Source organism: Vicugna pacos, chromosome 3, assembly GCF_048564905.1.
Source record: "Vicugna pacos chromosome 3, VicPac4, whole genome shotgun sequence".
NCBI lineage: Eukaryota > Metazoa > Chordata > Mammalia > Artiodactyla > Camelidae > Vicugna > Vicugna pacos.
Genome location: NC_132989.1, coordinates 80280975 through 80300496, shown reverse-complemented (window position 1 = coordinate 80300496; position 19522 = coordinate 80280975). Strand labels below are relative to the sequence as shown.

At 44.7% G+C, this 19522-nt stretch overlaps 1 protein-coding gene and 1 long non-coding RNA gene across 2 annotated transcripts in view; both read left to right on the top strand.

Moving 5' to 3' along the window:
- LOC116278408 (uncharacterized) overlaps positions 1 to 3878 on the top strand; it is a 127744-nt gene extending 123866 nt beyond the window's left edge. The window contains exon 7 of the long non-coding RNA XR_012071446.1: positions 3699 to 3878. This is a non-coding gene — a long non-coding RNA (uncharacterized lncRNA). The remainder of the gene's footprint in view (positions 1 to 3698) is intronic.
- A 9048-nt stretch (positions 3879 to 12926) lies between these two features.
- The window catches only part of ZSWIM6 (zinc finger SWIM-type containing 6), a 177696-nt gene continuing 171100 nt past the window's right edge, over positions 12927 to 19522 (top strand). The window contains exon 1 of the mRNA XM_072958614.1: positions 12927 to 13669. Coding sequence (XP_072814715.1) covers positions 13006 to 13669 — 664 coding nt within the window. The 5' untranslated portion in view covers positions 12927 to 13005. The remainder of the gene's footprint in view (positions 13670 to 19522) is intronic.

Sequence of the window (19522 nt, the reverse complement as noted above, 5' to 3'; positions counted from 1 at the left end):
GAAATAAAGCTCTGCCCTAAGTAATTAGTACACAAACATGATTGAAATAATAAGAAAGGAGAAACAAATAGGGTTAAAGTCACAGAGCCACATGATAAATTATTCCTGGCTATGTAAGTGGGTTAAATCACTTCCTAAGATGTTGCCAACAGCACAAATATCCGCATTTAGCATCACATGCAACAAAAAAAATCAAAACAAAACAAAAAGAAAACCAAAATACCAAGTTTCCTTCCCTTTGGAATATTGATTGCTGCTATTATAGTGTCTCCATTAAGACACAGGAGGATCCTGTGTGATGTGAGCTAGCTGGGTCCCACCAGCCTGTGTGGGTAGACTTAAGTGGGGAGGGAGTCTGGTGGGCAGGGCTGAGAAGCTGCACTTTCTGTGCAACTCTCTGGCAGCCCTGCTGCCAGTCCTCCTCAAGATCATTTTCTCCTTGTGTATATTCTTCTTTATACCAATGAAAGTGGGAGGTGAAATTGTCCAAAATTCAGTCTTGGAATCTTACTCTTTTTTTTTTTCTTCTCATTTTGAGCAACTTCAAAATATATATAAAGTAAAATGCAGAATCCTGAACCACTGTTTCAGTCTGAAACTAAGCTCAAGTTCCTTGGCTTGAATGTGGGGTTCTTTAGGAGCAGAAGAGTCTGAGTTGGAAAGGGGAAAGAGTAACAGGGGTTGGGACCCACAGGAAACCTACATCGATGTTTTTTCTTTCTTCCTCTTCTTCCGTTCTTTCTTTTCTCCCTCGCTTCCTCCTGTCCTTTCTTCCGCTAGTATTCTTCCAGGCCATCTCTCTAGGGAACCAGTCTGAGGGTAAAGGAGAGGCATGACAAGGAATGCAAGAAGACTAAAGAAACTTTTCTTATGACTGAATCAAACCTGACGGTAAAAATGCTGAAGTTTGGTGATTATATTGATAACTGGAAAGGAAATCAGTACTGTACAGAAGCTTAACTGATTTTTAAGGCAAGATAATTCTGTTTGCTTTTGATATATTACCAGTGTTCTGCAGGAACACCTGGCTAACTGGCAGTTATGTTTTCTGAAGGGAGGGTTCAGCCATTGCTAATGTCAAGTACACTCCCAACTTTCCTTAGTACCACAAGGTTTATGTGAATCTCAGAGTATGATCTTGCAAGCTCCAGGTTTCCCTTCAAGCTGATGTTTGTCTTTCATTTGTTTCCTAATTAGTATTCAGGTTTCAGCCCAAGGGTACACTGCCAGAGGCATAAAGTCTCCCTTAGTGGTGACCCCTGTTGTCATCCTCCTAAAGTGAATTCATAGGACTGTCCTATGATTTTCAACTTTGCTTTGTGATACTAGGCCTGTGAATGTTTAGCTGACAATACGTGGGCGCCTCTCTCATTTCCTGTTTTTAAGGGCTGCACTTAATTTATTTGAAAGGGTGGAATATTTTAAATTACAATTCAGCAGTTTTACTAAGGAAGGCTGTAAAACACAATGAGCAAGGAGTTTTACTTCCTCCTTACAATTGTTACTCCCTGTTTTGAAATCTTGATATCCTCCAATCAGTGGGAATGATTTTTAACTTAGGCTGGAACATTTTGAACAGCAGCCACTCCATGGCTGGAGCTGTTGAGGGGCAGGGGATTCCTGCACACTATAATTCTATTTTTCCAGACACCTTATTAGTAACCAGAATGTGTCTGCCTGAGCTTGATATTGTTCAATCATGTTGAGCCCCCTCCCCGAGGCACAGCATCTAGATTGGTTACAGAATACAGTGGCTTAGCCAATCAAGTGAAACCTTTCTCCTGCAACCCTAGCAACACCTGATAATGGTCATTGACAAATGTGGAGAGCAAACCTGACAAATTCAACCAGCCATTGGTAACTGTCCCCACTGAGGGCAAACAGGGCTGGTCCTGCCCACAGAGCACTTTGTGTGGCCAGAGGAGCTAGTGGTTTGTACCAGACCGCCAAAAACAGTACCTGCATGTGGAAGCTGAGGCTCGCACCCAGTGCCTGCCCTTCCCCAGTTTGCTGCTCCTCGGGCCAAGCTGACAGTGTTGGAGCTGGGGTTCTGTGGGGTGGCAGAGGGTCTCATCACCTTCGACACCAACCTAACCCACACAGTAACCGAACCCCCACAGCCACCAAAGTCTTTTCAATGGTTGGAGGAAGAGCCCACATAAAGCTTCAGCTTCAGGGTCACACTTCTGACTCTGATGCTAATTTGTCCCTTAGGACAGGGCAAGAGGAATATTTTCCGAGGGTGGCAAGATACCTGGCTTTATCCCCAGTGGCACCTTTCCAAGCCTTCTGGCTATGCATCTTTACCTCCTAGCCTGACTCTGAACCCTGTTGGGGTGCAGTCGGCCTGTCTGCCTCACCTGCAGACACTGTCCTGAGAGGAGTGTCCCAGTGTGCCCTCAGGACCTGAATGAGCTCTCACCTCTCTCTGGGAGGCTCCGATTGAGGGATCTGTAGGCAGGCCTGGCAGAGGCTGGGGCGGGTGCGGGCGGGGAATGGAGGATGAGAAAGGGGACCTGCCAAGAACATGCACAGACAATTCATAGGCAAACGCATGTTCCCACAAAGACATAATAGCTGTGTGTATATGATACCCTCCTGAAGTCCCCTTACCTGATCATTCCAGTTAGTCTAGCCACCTTGAAGGCATATTTCAAACTCTGGTTGAGTAATCTATTGTGTGGTGATTAGCTGTTAATGAAGGTGAAAATACTGAAATCATCCAACAAGGAATCTGAATTAATTTTTTATGATTGCGCTGCTAGACAAGTTGATGTCACAACAAAGACAGACCTGGGGATATACACAGTTGTTTGCACACGCAGATATAATGCACACACATAGTCACACACAGATAAACCTAGGCAAGAGAAACAAAGGTAGAACAAGGTGGGAGGGGGGAGAAAAAGGAAACTTAAAGGAGAGCCATGAATTGAAAAGTGTGAAACCCAAGGCAACATTGTGAAATTAGTGAAGTTCATTCAGCGCCCCCCACCTGCACCCCAGCGACCCTCCCCCTATTAGCACGATCCTTCAGGGCCTGTCCTAATTTTAATTTTCCATGGGAGGTGGCAGAAGGGCTGCCACTCAATCAGTTTGACTAATCCCTTGGGATTATAAATTGATAATTACGTCAAGTCTTAGCCCTTGAAGGGGTTATTGATGTTATTCAAAGGAGGCTCATGAAGAGCTGAAAGAACTAAATCTCTAATGGTTGAATTGTAAATTGAAGGGAATATCTTTAGCCTGGAGATCTGGCCTTGCTCAAACACACTTTTAAGGTACAAGCCTCCTCTCAATATTCCTAAAGCCAGAATTACAGGCAAGAAAAAAGTCATCAGGGTCGAGTAGGGAAGTGCAGTGGGGGCCAGTGGATGCTCTACTGGAGGATGGTGCCTTAGATGGAGAAGGAGAGGCAGCAGGCCAGGCTTCCACACACAAACCAAGCAAGAGCTAGTGTTAGACTCATCCATATCTGTCCTTCAGGGAACTTGGAAGCTTTCTGGTGACATGAGAATTGAACATTACAACACAGGATACTATATAATTTGTTAAAAAACCTAGACTTACATAGCCATATACATGCATATGTGTTCTAAGTTCAAAGTCTAAAAGAAATTAAACCATTCTGAGAGGATGTAAAATTGTGGACATTTGTCTCTTCTGGAAATAAGTAAACTATTTTCTTCCTTTTCCAGATTTTTCAAAGTTTTCAGTCAAGTTTTCTGTGGAAAACTTAATTATTAAGACTATAACTATTAAGACTACAGAACAACAAGAAAGAGGCAACATTTAATGTTTATATCTTGCTCTGGAAGTTAAGAAATCTTTATGTTCCTGTGAAATAGTGAAAGAAAAAATAAAATTGGCAACATATATAGTATGGTTCTTTGTAACCCAAGTTTCCAGTGTGTCAGGAAGAACTTAGAAAAATATCTAAAGTGTTATGAAGGTGACTAGAGGAAAGAGGTAAAAGTTCTTACTTAGAGCTAATAGTTCATGGTCAGCAATTTGAACTTGATTTAAGGATAAGCCCAAGAGCCCACAGCTGGGAAGGGGGCATGTTTATCTTTAATATAACAGTTTGGAGGTGGAGGCATTCCAGGCACATAATAGGGACAAAAATAAGTATTTGTTGATGTCACAGAAGCATTGCCTCCAAATCAACATTCTATCTATTCACAAATACTATCAATGGGGGAAACTTCTAGAACCCCAATAGAGGGGATATTTCCCCCCTCTTAATCTCTAAGAGATCATTGTTTCCTATTTCTGTAGTAACCAGAACACCTGAAATGGCCAAAACTTGAAAGCCAAAAAAATAAAATTAACAAAAGACAAATGTGATAGGGAGCATGTATGACAGTGTGGCAAAGGTTTTGAAATTTGGGAAGATTTTCTTACTTCTTTGCTTGGAATAATGCCACAACGTACAGAACATAGTGGTAGTAATAGATTCATGGCACACTGCTGCATGTTCATTGAGTAGATTTTATTCTTTTCTTGAAAATGAAGGAGAGACCCACCATTGGGCCGTGGCAGCAGTCAAGTGGAGGTGAGGTGTTGGCCATCGCTCTCCTGATAGGCTGTGATGTTAACCACAGTGAGGAGGCAGGTCTGGCTGAAGAGCCCTTGTTCCCTCCCTTCCATGGAATGAACAAATATTTATTGAGCACCTACTATTTTTCTAGGTAATCTGTCCTACAAACAACTAAATGAAAAACTACAACTCTGTAAGGGCTCCTAGGAGAGGTACAGTAACAATGAGAATGTGTCATTGGCGGAGCTGACCTGTCAGAGCGGCCAGGCCTTCCTAAGGAAGTATGATTAAGCTGAGTAGGAGGAAACTAGGCAGTGGTTGCCGGACCTGGGGAGGGAGAGCATTCCAGGCAGTGGGAACTCCTGGGCAAAGGCCCCCTGGGGGAAGTGAGCCTCCAGCGTTCAAGGAACCGAAAGCAGGCCTGAGCAGCTGGTGTTGGCAGAGCCCCAGAGAGTGAGGGGAATGAACTTGGGGCAAGGCCAGCTGGAGAGGTGAGCAGGAGCCAGGTCGTTCCCAGTGCACAGCCTTGAGTCTTGCAGGCTGAGCTTGTTGAGGATTTTCTCCTCTATCCCTTCTCACTCCCGGGCGAGCTCAAGCTGTAACAGGAATGCATGACAGGCCCTTCTTGTATGTGATCTGGGAATGGCAGCTTCTGGTTCATCTGAAAGCTGTCAGGATATTGTCATAAATTCCGGATGTGAACCACCAAGCGTCAAAGGATTGTAATTTTATGAAGACTTTAAACCTAAATTATATTCAAAATATTTTATGTATGATGATTCAGTAGGCACCTCAGAGCCATCATTGTGAATTTCAATTATCATCACATATTAACCCCTCAGAAGCCAGAGTTTGACCATCTAATAACCTCCCCTTTATCTGCAACCACCCTGGGATCCAGGGAGCCTGCAAGAAGCCAAAATAAATGTGACAAAAACCATGCATATTTTAACCAGAAGAGATATCCTCATTAAGAACTGAGTTGATTTTTACTTTACACACAATTCTAAAAAGCAAGTTTTCTGGGTTCCAAAGCCACAGCAAATGGGAAGCAATTATTCAGAAAGGGAGAAGGGATGGGGTTATATGACAATAATTAAAAGTAATGAGACAGCACAACTGTAGAGGAGACCAAAAACACCGAGGTAAAAGACATAAAAACTAAAAACAAAAACAAAAGCAACAAAGGAAGGAAGAAAGGAAAGAAAGAATGAAAGCGATCTGGAGCCCTTAGTTATGGAAACACTGTCTTGCATGCCTTGGTAGATCTTGAGGGCATCATCGTGTTTATAGTGGGACCTTATGCTTAAGACATCAAGGAAGGGAATTGTGTTTTAGAAGATTTCTAGCCTACAGAGTTAAGGTTTTTAAAAGAGTTTTGCTACTTAAGAAGTAAACCTTCAGTTATTTGGGGAAATTGTCTATTCAGGATGGCTCTTATAAAGGTTCTGCATAGCCCTGGTTTTACTGTACTGTGGTTCTGTAGAGGTGTTAGTTAATATAGATTTCAAGTTGCAAGGTTATCTAACACACCAGCTCTTACTATGACTGCTCCATTTCACAAGTTATCTAATTCTGGGTTTGAAAGAAGTCATTGGAAGTGACACTTTTCATATTTGAATTGTCATGATGCTATTCTTGACAAGGAATGAGTTCTTGAATATTTAAAAATATTGTAGGTGATAAAATGCCCTTAATAAATACATTATAAAGTTTGGCTTTCACGTTTTTAACTTTAATTTTCATGCTTGTTTCTTAAATACAAATAATCTTTATCTAGGCGTAAAGTGCCCCCTAAAGTTGCTTGGTTTTCTGAATTGTAGATCTCTACTTCCTCCAGATGGGAGTGAGAATGAATAAAATATTGCTTGATCACTTTGGAAAATGTTCATGCTCTATGTTTATGAAATGATTTGGGAGATGACATTATTTTCTGCAAATACATCCTTCACACATGTCATAGCATCTTTTATCTCCCTAGAGAATATGTTCATACTGTAGCATTTAATGTCTTAAATGTGTTTTTCTTGTGCCATCTTACCTACCAGAGATACCTGCAAGAGAGTGAACTGGTAGAATGATGCAATTTTAGGGAAATCATTAATTTTCTAAGTTATGATTTTTCTATAGTACTACTTTTTCAGTGTTTAAAAGTGGGAGTTTTCCCCCAGTTGGCTTAGGTAAATAAATATGGAAGTAGGTATTTATTATATTATTCAATTAAATAGTATTCTTGTGTCTTTCTTTTTTAAAGAATTTTGTGTGTGTGTTTTGTTTTTGTTGTTTTTTTGGTTTGTTTTGGCGGGGGAGGCAATTAGGTTTATTTATTTTTATATATCTATTTTAATGGAGGTACTGGGAATTGAACCCAGGACCTTCTGCATGCTAAGCACACACCCTACCACTGAGCTATACTCTCCCCCTCATATCTTTCTTGCGACAAGTTTAACAAAATACTTACTAAAAAGTTACAGTTACCAAAAAGGGGAAAGGCTAAAAGCTATAGTTAAATGTGGCATTTCCTATTTCTTTTGGCTAACACTAGGTTCTAAGCCAGATTGGAGGCCTGTTAAATATTCCAGTTCTGAGAAGATCTCGTTTGATGAGAACTTCACCATTACACTCTGGATTGGAATGAACAGTAGAATAATACTCTGGTCAGTTTTCACAATACTGAAATTGTACACAGACTATATTTACACTAAAATATTTTTGCTAAAAATTAACAAGAGTTGATTAGCTAATATTTAAAAAAGCAGATATTTTTTACCTCTAAAGGGAGGAATTATTGTCCAAATTACAAAATTTGAAGTAAATTAATTTATAAGCAAATCGACAACCTGATTTTTTTGTATACAGTGAGATGGAATGATTTATTTTTCAAAATTCCATGTTGTAATTTTAAAGGCTTTTGTCTTAACAGAATACACTGTTCTTAGAAATAGGATGGAAAAGATTGGTAGGTTGATCAGTGGTTTAATACATTTTCTTATAATTATAGCAAATCACATGTATCAGAAGGGTACATCTTAAGGAATGAAACTGTGGGTTAGTAAGTGATCATGTGACCATGGAATTATGGTGTTTCCCAATTTGCCTATTCTGAAGAATTATCCAGGGCATATGTTAAAAGACAGATTCCAAGTTTCACCTCAGTCCTCCCCAGGGGAGAGGTAAAGGAAATCTAGTTTTAAACAAGCACACAGGGCATTTCTTATGATCTGGCCAGTTTGGGAAATACTTGATAATGAATAAAAATTCTGGCTTTATCATCAGACAGACTGAACCTGAATCCCTGCTTGGCCAGATTAGACCTGAATAACCTTTGGCGAATTTCTTTGAGCCTCAGTTTCCTGTTTCTTGTGTGTAGGGACTGGGGGACCAAATGAGTTCCTGTTTATAAACTGACCTAGCACTGTGTCTGCACCCATGCTCTAAACAATAATAGAGAAATATCAGTGGTTTGATTTTCTGAAATTTAGCAAAATTGAAATGGATGAAATTTTCCCCCTCTTCAAAGATGGAGCAACTGTTTAAATCAATCAATTGTGGGTTGATTATTCCCTGCCCACTTCTTATTTTGCCCAAGAATCTATTTGGTGGAAAGAATTGACCAGGGAGAGTCTTCTGGTACTTTTCTCTGTTATTGGACATTTTTCCCTGATGAAGTGTCATCTCTAATATCTCATTCTTTACTCTGTTTTAGCCACATAGAATAGAATTCTGTCATTCCATTGAAGGAGAGAATAATGCTTGATTCATAGGCTAGCCATTGCTGTTTTAGGATTTTCTTCCTCTCTAAACAATTTAATTACATCCCAGGGAACATAAGTGGCTTTGGTTATAATGTAAAAAAAGTATATCCCAGTATGGGGAAAAACACGGAAATGGGAATAATTTGTGTCCATCTTCAAATGACTTTAAGTTCCTTTGATCTAATCTAATTCTCATGCCTTGGAATCTTCCTATTAATGGCCAATTATTCTTTTAATTAGCTGAGATAACTACTGCTAATGATGAAGAAAAGCCTTTTTTTTTCTTTCTGAAGGACTCCTTCTAAGTGCTGGGACTGTGGGAAGTTCTTGCCACCAAAGAGTAGTTTTCAAACTTGAGTGTAAAAAAAGAGTCATGTGAGGAGTGAGTGTCAGTTTCTGGTTCCTAGCTCCAAAATTGTGTGCATTATGCTCTGGGGCACTCTCAGGATCTCTCTTTGAAACCCACTGCTTCAGGAATTTGATACATCTCTATGGAATTTAATTCAAATTTGTCTTTTTTAAATTAAAGGCAGGTAGAGGAGCCATGATAGATGTCTGGATAGGACTCCACCGCTAATTTCAAATAAATTTCTTAGTTATCCATCTCTCTGTGTATCTGACTGCAACCAGGTGCTTGGTATGGTGCTGGGGGAGAGGGTGTCTCTCTTATTTGTGCCTATCAGTTTAGCTACTGGGAGTCCTGTTTATGAAGTCTGCCTAAGAACCTACCTCCTGACCACACTGGCTGATGTGGTGCAATGTGATATGATATGATGAGTCACTGCATTTGGGAAGCTATAGACTTTCTGTACTTTGATTTCTTACCATTGCTTAATACTAAACATTGGAGCATAACCAGAGGACTCTAGCCCTGATTTAGTCCCTAGGGTAGGGGCCTGTTTGAAAAGGGCAATTATAAGTAATTTAGTAATGAGTTCTATGAACATCAGAAAAAAAAACTGTAAACACCTCAAAAATGAGAGGTGGCACAAGTACCAGCCAAAGATGAGACATACTGTCACACTTGATTCATGGATATAGCTGACCTCTGGGGAAAAAGACTTGTGGTGCAGTTCTGGCACTTGGAACTACAGAGGGTTGAGGCATAATCCCAGGCCTCAGAGAATTTCTAACCAGGGAAGAGAGAGAAGACAAATGGCTTAAGCAAGCATAAACATAGCTGTGATTCTAGGCAGAATGATATGTCACAAGAAAGATCCAGAGTGTTAAAGGGGCTTGAGGAGAGAGATTACACATCCAGGTGGGTTTTCCCAGAGGAAGTGGCATGTGAACCAGACCTTGAAGGAAGGATAGGAATTTGACAAGTTGCAAGGGAAGAGAGACATTTACGGCAGCAGAAACTTCTGGAGCAAAGGTGCAGTGGGAAAGTTGGCATGACATCTGGGGAACTGGGGTAAGTCCTGATGGACATAACAAAATTCCTGTTGGGGAACTGAAAGTTGTTAGATTTTAGTCTAAGATTAGGCTGGAAAGTTGGGTTTGGTCAAGCTCATACCTGAATTTGGACTTTTCCCAGTAGGTGGCAGGGAGCCATTTAAAGGGACTTGAACAGGAGGCTGACACCATTGGAATTATACTTTAGGAAGCACAGCAGCTGGTGGAGGAGGATTTGCAGGAGAAATGTTATACAGACATACCACTGAGGAGGCTGTGCAGAATGAAGAGGACTACTAAATGACTGAGTGAGAGGGGCTGGGATAGGTAACAGCAAGTAAACCTATATGGGAATTGCAAGCAAGGGCAAAGAGGAATAAAGTGTGGGGGCCTATGAACAGGTGCCAATAGTAGTAACAATCTAGGTGTAGGAAGAGAACCTGGTCTCCAGGAAAACTTTGGGTTTGCTGCGGCTATGGGCATCCTCGATGCAATGGGAAAGGAAGCTGGCCACCAGGAAGAAATAAGTAAGCTGAAGGAGAGACCATGGTTTGGAATTGGAAATGGTGAAAATTCTCCAAGTTGCGGATCACTAAAAATGGAGAAAAGGACCCTCATAGGCTGTAGGACAGGGTATACATTAAACATTTTGGAGGGAGAGAAACCTGAAAACAAGGCAGAGAAAGATGAGTTGGAAATGTAGAAGGGACATGAGTGTGTTAAGGAAACCAGAGAGAAGAGGACAGTTCACAGAGAGAGTGGTTTCAATGTAAGAGACTACAAGAGAGGGAAAATTGGGTTAGGCTGAGCCGGTGGCCCTGGATTCACCCTTGAACAGAGAGATAGACTAGATTGCTCCAATGTAGGATGCTGCCTTAAATCCAGTCTCTTTGGCTTTAGCACGAAATCAGGGTCTCTAAACATTAGGCACCTCCAAAGGTGTCTACTTTCCTGTTCAATATGAATTAATTTCTTCCACTAACACCCTATAGGACTCTGAATGCATCACTTACCCAGTGTGGGGGTACCAGTTTTGTTATCTAACTTTCCAGTTCAGCGATTGTCAATATATATGTATGAAAATACTTAGTAATCTACATAATATCACACAAACCTAAGTTCTCTCGTAACTGCGTGAGGACAGAATAGAAGCCAAATCTTACATTTCTACTTTCTACTATCACCTATGTTTTAAAAATTTTTATTTTTTAAGAGATCCAGAAATGGAACAAGTGGAGGAAAAACCTTCCCTCTCCCTCTTGCCCATAAAGATATTCTTCCAGTTTTCTGCCCAGGCCTTTTCCTAAGCATTGAGGAGGTGCCCAGAAAAATAACAGATGGATATACAAAAACATAGTGTCACCAAAATTTTCCTAACAAGTAAGGCAGCTATGGAAAGTCTGCCAGCATCAGGTCCCTTGGGGACCTGCAGCCTGGGGCTTGGTGAGGCCTGAAGAGGGGAAGAGCCAAGACGTGGAGCTCGAGGTCCCCGGAGCCATAGCCTTAAGTGGGCTATTTTCTTTAAAACTCGAGCACGCTCTATCCCTTTCAATCCAGGCAAAGAGGCAGGCAGGTGGGTATCAGCCAATAACCTTAAAAGATGCCAAAGTGTCAAAGGAGATACGGTTTATCTTCTACAACAGCGACAATATCAGTCACATGGTTTACAGCAAAAACAGAATGCAGAGTAAAGAGTAAAGCTATCTCTAACGTGGTAATTAAGCCTGTGGCTTGGACCCAGGTTTGACAGAGCTCTGTGTTGTGTGAAGAACAATGTCCGCAGCGTTCCCCAGTTCAGTACGGGACGCGCTTCTTCGCTTTCGGCCCTCGCACCAGCAAGCTGCACTCTCCGCTCGCCCGGCCCGCAACACTGCCTTTCCCTGGGAGAAAAGGCCGTTTCGGCGCCTCCAAGGCGGCAAGAGAGTGCGGTGCGCGTCCGGAAAGCCAAGACTCCCCGCAGCCCGGAGGCCCAATTGAGGCGGGCTGCAGATCTAAGTGCGCACCGAGCGCGCTCGCAGTCGCCGTCCGCCGCCGAGCGGCCCGGGTACACCGTCTGCGGCCGGCTGGGATGTGCGCGCGCGCCCGTGGGGTGTGTGCGCGCGCGCTCGTGGCGTGTGTACTCACAAAAGGTGTGTTTGCTAAATCCACTGCTCGGGTGTGCCCTCCACCCCGAGCCGGAGCATCCCGGACTCGAAGCGGGGTCTCCGCAGCGTGGCCGCGGAGACGACAAGGGCCGGTTCAAGTTCCCCACCTCCGTGCCGGCGGGCAGGCCGGTTTTCTCGCCCGCGGGGCTGAGGGAGCGCGAGGGTGGGGCGGCCGCGGCTGGCTCGGGACGCGCGTCGCACAGCTGCGGGGCAGGTTCCGAGTGCTCAGCGCGTTTTCAGACACGTTGGCCCGCTCGGCCTCGGAGACAGAGCGGACGCGGGGCTCGGGGCTAGTTGCGCTGCAGCCACCCGGGGTTGCGGAGCGGGTGCTCTCCTTCTCCTCCTTGGTCTTTAAAAGTGAACTGGAAAACAGCCGCGGAGAGCAGCCTCCTCCCTCTTCTCCGGCGCCGCAGCCTGGGCTGGAGGTGGGGGTAGTTTCTCCGCGCTGACTAGAAGGGAAGCGGCCGACCGGGCGGCTTCAGCCGCACCTCCTCCGCCTTCCTCTCCACCCCCGTCCCCCGGGTTCCACGCCGCATTTCTTTGTTTTGAAAGCGCCTCCTCCGCCCAGAGGCTTTTCCCCCGGCGGGCAGGCTCTGACGGGGGGGTGGGGCATCGACCCGTGGGCCCCGCCCCCCACTTAGCCCCGACCCCCTCTCGGGTGCTCAACCCCCCCAGCTCCCCTTCCCTCCCCGCTGGGACCCAAGAGGCGCGTCCCCACTTGCCGGACGTCAAAGAGAGGCAGGGAATTGGAAGGGGAAGTTGAGTAGGAAGGGGGCGCATAGACCCACCCACCTGAGGCAGGACCCGGCGGCCCGCCCCCTCCCGCGGGAACCCCGCCTGAGCCCCGCCCCTCGCGTCACAGCGGCCTGACATTCTCACAACCCATCGGTCACCCAACCCCGCCACCCCCGCTACCCCGGTGTCCGCGGAGTGCTCTATTTATGTTTCAGCCCAGTGATTTGCATAGGCCCCGCCTCTGGCCCTAGGTCCCCCTATCGGTGCCCCGCCTTAGCCTCGACGTCACGGCGAAGGTTCCACCTCTTGTGCCCGTACAAGGAGCGGCGGGCCCTAGATGGCAGCGTGGCGTCGCGGCGGCGTGTGCGTGTCGCGCTTCCTTGTGCCGTTTATAGGGTCCCGGCACTTCCGCTGTCGGGTTAGAAGCGGCGCGGTCATGGCGGAGCGCGGACAGCAGCCTCCTCCCGCGAAACGGCTCTGCTGCCGGCCGGGCGGCGGCGGCGGCGGCGGCGGAGCCAGCAGCGGCGGCGGAGGAGCGGGTGGCGGTTACAGCTCTGCCTGTCGGCCGGGCCCGCGGGCGGGCGGTGCGGCAGCGGCGGCGTGCGGGGGCGGCGCGGCTCTGGGGCTACTGCCGCCGGGCAAGACCCAGAGCCCAGAGTCGCTGCTGGACATCGCGGCGCGCAAGGTGGCTGAGAAGTGGCCGTTCCAGCGCGTGGAGGAGCGCTTCGAGCGCATCCCGGAGCCGGTGCAGCGCCGCATCGTCTACTGGTCCTTCCCCCGCAGCGAGCGGGAGATCTGCATGTACTCGTCCTTCAACACCGGCGGCAGCGCCGCGGGCGGCCCCGGCGACGACAGCGGCGGCCCCGGCGGCGCGGGCGGCGGCGCGGGCGGTGCGGGCGGCGGCGGCTCCTCGTCCTCGCCGGCCGCCACCTCGGCCGCCGCCGCCGCCGCCGCCGCCGCTGCCGCCGCCGCCGCTGGGGCCGGGACCCCGTCGGTGGGAGCCTCGGGGTCCGCGGACGGCGGCGACGAGACACGGCTGCCCTTCCGCCGGGGCATCGCGCTGCTGGAGAGCGGCTGCGTCGACAACGTCCTGCAAGTCGGTGAGTCACGGGGCAGTCGCGGGGCCGTCTGTCGGTCAGTCCCTCGGGGGGGGGCTCCTGCCCCCTCCCCTCCGGATAGCCCCTCACCTTGATGAGCGCCTGCACACCGTCCGGTGTCCTCGCTGGCCCGGACAGCCCTCCGGAGCAGAGCGCCCATTTCCTCCCCGCCCCTCCCCGCCCCCTGTCTCCCCGGACGGGCCAGCGCGAGTGGGAAATGAATCAGCAGGACGCGCCCCACCACGGGGTCGGCGGGTTGGGTGTCGGGTGCCCCTGGCCCGCTCCGTTCCCCGCCCTCCTTCCGGGGAGCACGTCCTGGAGTGTTGTTCGCCTGTTTTGGGGGGTGAATGTGGACAAAGGCGCGGGCGGACGGCCGGGCTCCGGCTGAGGTTGTGTGTGGCGGGGCCGTGCGGGGCGGGGGAGGGGGCGCGGGCCGCACAGACAATGCCGGCTGGGGCCGAGCCGGCGGCCGGGCCGCGCTCTGCGCTCTTCCTTCTCTCTCCCCTTGTCTGTCGCTCGCTGGTCTTTCTTTCTCCTCTCCCCCCCTTCCCCGCCCCCTCGATTTGAGGGGAGGGAAATACATTTTAATGCCACACGGCGGCCGCTCCACTCAGGGCTTCGACGGGCTGGCAGCCGCTGCGCTCCGGAGGTCGCTTCGGCGTCTGGGCTGGCTCACGCGAGCTCCGCTGGCCGCCCCGGGATTTAAATGTCTCTCCCTCCACGCCTCCCCTTCTCCGGGAGGCGCGGGAGGCAGGCAGCGAGCTGGACCCTCTCCTGAGGGACCTCTCCTCCAGGGGACGCCCCTGAATTAAAGGGTGCGAGCTGGGCCGGGAGCGGCTCGCGCTTCCCTTTTCGAGGGGCCGCGGCGTGCCGGGGCTCCTGCTGCAGGAGTTCGGTTTGCGCCGGGGGGCTGGTGGTCCTGCTCCGTGCGAGCGGCGGGGAGCAGTGACGGGCTTGGCGCTCGCGGCGGGGAGCAGTGACGGGCTTGGCGCTCGCGGCCGGCGGCTGCGGGAGCGCGAGGCGGAGGGGCTCCGCGAACGCTCCCGCGTCCCTCCCGTCGCGACCGCCTGGCAGCCGGGCACGACCCCGCACTTTGTTCTCATTTTCAGGTTTATTTGTGCCCCTTTCAGTTTTCTGTAACCCTCCGAAAAGGGGAAACCAAACAAAAGAGTCTCTTTATTTCTTTCCAGGGCTTGTAAAGTAGAAGATATTTGACAAAGGCGAGAGAAGGACTTGTGATTTAAAGCTGCACAGCCCTCCCTCATTTCTCTGACAGACCTTGAGAGTTTTCTCAAATATAGAGTTTAAAAAGCTTTCCCTTTCCTCCCTCCTGCCCTCACCGTCCAGTATGTTTTTCTGGTCAGATATTTTTTTCAGCTATAGTGATGGGGATTTTGAGCTGGACCGAAAAGAACAATGCTATAGTGAAACTCCCTTTTCCCCATATTTTTCTGCTGATTGCAACTGGCGTATTTTGAACCCCGCTCTCATATTGCTATTTAAATTGTGTTGGTGAACTCAGTACCTAATGAATGGGGAGCGGTTTGGAAGCATCGAAGTCTCTGGTTTTTAATTTAATCTTCTCTTTCCTTAGTCAGTTCCTTTTATCCTTCTCTTTGGGAGTCCGGTAGGGGTCTGGATAGGGGCCCCAAGAGAGAATTAAGATTTGTTTAAATCCTGTCTGGTTAATTTGAATTCTAATGCAATCTGCAAACGTGATTTTCTGCATGGTCATTTATTTCTAAAGGCAGCCCCCAGTGTTGCCTTTTCTAGGTTGGATACCCTTTTCTTATGTCTAAAGGGGTGTTTAACTTCTAAGGCTATCCCATCCATCCTTTTTAAAAAAAAAATCTAATTAACATTCTGTCAAGTTACACCTTTTTTTTTAAACCCCCCTTTTCCTGCCTGGTCGAAAGAGATTGAAGTACATCCATGGTTTCTCAGTATAACAAACTAGAGTTTTCCAGTTTTTATGGCTTGGTTGGCAATGTTGAGGTTTTTTTTTTTCCCCCTTCTGTGCTTGACTCTGCTTGCAAGCAATGAGGAATGACAGGAGAGCACATAGGGAGGGTTTCTTGGCTGATTGCATTTAAGCCAGGAATTCGCTGTGAAAATAAAGCCAAAGGACAATAAATAAAAGATGCAATCTTCTCTAGGAGACAGACACACAGCGTGGGCTTTGCCTGCTTTCATCGGTGAAGAGGCCTGGGTGAGTTGTAAAAGAAAATAGTAACTTTTTGAATAGTCCGCATAGGGGAAGGAGGCCACTGAATGGAGTTGGCAGTGGTTGATGTAAGTAGTATGATGCTTTTCATGTAGTTTGAAGAGTTGACCACCCCTTCGGAAACACTTACATACGTGCTAAACAAGTGCTGTACAAATTGTGGAAAATATTCTTTTTTCCCCTCTGAGTTCTGCCAATTTCCTTAACTTCCAAGTTGCATTACTTGTTGTGCCAGTTAGCTTAGAGATGGAAGGCTGTTAAATGCCTGGCAGCTGGCACTGTGAGATAGAAAACTTATGACCAAGATTTTTTTTCTTTGATGAAGAATAGACAGAGTAGCTAGATTAACCATCTAATTTACCTCTAAGTGGTGGTTTGAATTGGAACTGATATGAGGCTTATTTTAATTTTGTGATTTGAGGTAGAACTCTTTTGCTTTAGAACCTGGAGTGGAAAAGAACAGAAAAGTGTGTTGATAGCATCGTAAGCAATTTTCTGGTATTGCAAAATTACACGTTTGTACAGGGAGTATCTATTGACTTTTGTAGAGATGACTAAATTATAACTACAATATAGACAATCTAGTTGTTGGACCTTATTTTACACTTACACTGTTGAAGATTATTTAAGGATTGAGGGATACAGAATTGGTACTTCTCAGAAATTAAACATACTTGCTAGTTATTTTTCAACTCCTAGATTTTAAGAAGAAATCTAAGGAAGAAAAATTTAAACCTTTAGTGTAATAATGGTAAACAATGTTTAATTTGTGCAGAGCTGCTCATGAATTGATTATGAGATGTTTTAGAGAAAGCATAGTTGGCTGATTTTTGTTAAATAAGGATATATTGGAAAGGAGCTATTGTGGAAGGTGCTTGTATATAAATGTTATGGGTAACATTTAAGAAATGATTTAGAAGTCATATTAAAAAACTTACCAAAAGTTTTGCCTGGGAAGGAGCTTCCCTAATGGAACCTGAAACTTGAACTATAAAGGAAAAGACAGATATAAGTTACTTGATTAAAGAAAATCTAAAAATTTTTGTAGGACTGAGAACACAATGAATTAAGGAACTAACTGGAGCAGGTATTTGCAATATATGTGACCAAAGACTGACAGATAACTCCTAAAAATTGCAAAAAAAAAAAAAAAAAAAAGAACCTGGTAGAAAAATGGGCAACATATTTCACAAAGAAATGCAAATTATTAATAAACATTCATTTTCAGTAAAAGAGACACAAGTGAAAATAACATGCCATTTTCATCTAAGACATTGGTATATACTAAAAAGATGGGTAGACTGTATCTAGAATTGGTTGAGGAGGTGAGGGAATGAGATGCTGCCTCCCCTGATGCTTGAGACAGTCGTTTTGTGTCATTTCTAGGAATTTATCCTGTAAGTATATTGATACTAGTGCACAGAGATGTTCAGTACAGTGAGTGATGTTCATTGCAGTATGGCTTGCAATACTGAAAAGCTGGAATCAACCCAGGTTTCTATCATAAGGGAACTGGTTAAGAAGTGCTTGGTGGAATACTATGCAACCTTGAAAAAAATGAAGTAAATTTTTATATACTGACAAGAAGAGGTGATCAACATATTTCATTTAAAACAAGTCAACTTTTCATATAGTATGCTGTAGTTTCTGTTTAAAAGGAAAAAGACAGACTTGCATACAGATGTATAAAAATGTCTGGAAAGGCTACACAAGCAATCATTGAATAGTATCTTTGGAGAAAGGCAGTCAGATGAGCAGGCAAGGTTTTGAGGGGAATTTTACTTTTCATTTTATGCCTGTCTTATGGTTGGACTTTTCTTAAAACTAGAAGTGTATATTTTCGTAATAAAAAAACCTTGTAAAAATTATCCTTGTGTTTTTAATTAATGCATTTTTTTTTGGCTTGGGTGTGTGTGTCCCTTTTCTGAAGACTTGGGTACACTCTTTTTTTGTTGTTGTTTTGAAACACCATTTGCTTATTTGTCACTAAATAATCATTTAAAAGCAAGAAATGTCCAAACAAAACTAGAAACTAGGGTCTTGTTTTCTGTAGGAGAAGGAAGGAGCTAAGTTTTAGGCGAAGTTGCCGTTTTTCTTCTTTGCTAGTTACTTTTGGGAGAAAAGAATATCACCCTGGAATTCTGTTAACACTTTGATAAACACTTTCTCGTGGTCTTTTCAAATTCATAACAAAATTTTATGACTTAGGGGGTAGTAAGGTAGTAAAAGGGGATCATTATTAGATTTCAGATGGTTAAGATTTTAATCAGCCAGTTAAGGCTAATTTTTGGCCTTTGAATATTTTGATTTTCTTTACAGACTGGAGATCATTATATAAAGATATGATTCTAAATGTACTTTCAGAATTCTGTGTTTTGTTTATTTATGAGAGTATATTTCATTGAATGTATTTTTGAGATTAATGGTATAGAACAAATTTGAATCAGATCCTATACTTTTTCTATTTTTTGTTAACTGAAAGATTACACAAAAGAAATTTTGAAACTAGTTGCATATATATTTTTTATTCTGTCTGAATTGAGATGTTTGATTTGTTTACAGTTAATTTTTGGAAGTATTTGGATCTCTCACATGTGCTCAGCATTGTTCTAAGGGAGCTTAAATTTTCAATTTTAGGTGAAGAAATCTTGGAATCTATTATGATACTTAGTTCTCTGATGGTTAGTATTGGTCCAGTGAAGAAATCTAAAGTGTTCAGGAGACAATACTCTTTGTAGCCGAAAGATTTCAACAATTCTGTAAGGTGGAAGTGCAGATTTGGATTAAACAGACATTTTTACTCTTGCTTCAGTCTTTAATTTCTTGCTCTTCATACCTGTATTGTGAGTTCGCTCTGGAATTGAAGAGGGAAAGGGCCATCCCTGTTATTTTATTTCAGTTGCACATTGAATTTCACATCCTTTTTGCAGATGTGAAACTTGGATGGCTTTCGTTTAAAAACATCAGGATGCTGTAGAACGTGTCTAATAGAAAAATTATTGCAATTAATTGAACAATTCAAGTATTTTCAATTCAGTATTTTCTTAAGTATGTCCTGGCTGATTTTTAAGATATTTATCCTGGGCCTCTTTTCTTTTCACAGTGGGTAATCAATTGCTATCAATTCCAACTCTAAATGTTTCATATGGAAAGATGTTGGCCAGTGAGCATCTTTTTATTCACACTCATGTTAAGAGTTCACTTAAGAATGTGTGATTTCAGCTAGTAATATATTCAGTGAACAGGATGGCAGTGAAGGAATGACTGTTTTCTTTTAAGAAAGCTGTTCCTTTAAAAAACACAATTGGATCTGTACTAATTCCAAATGCTTACATGCTTTATATTTTTGTGTTAGAAAATCAGTTTTCTTCAGTGATGCAAAATGAATTTGGCACCTTTATTTTAAGAAGCTTACATATACATACGATAAAACAAACTCATGTGTGTTAGAAATTTTTATTGGGGCAATCATTAAACTTGAACTGCTGATGACCTTCAACTGTTATATTTAAGAGGACAAATATCCTAGAGGAGAAAGCAGATTATAGGTAAGTATAAACATCTTAGAAACAAAGCAGATTATAGGCAACTGTTTTTTAAATGGTAATGAACTACATGGAACCCACAAAACC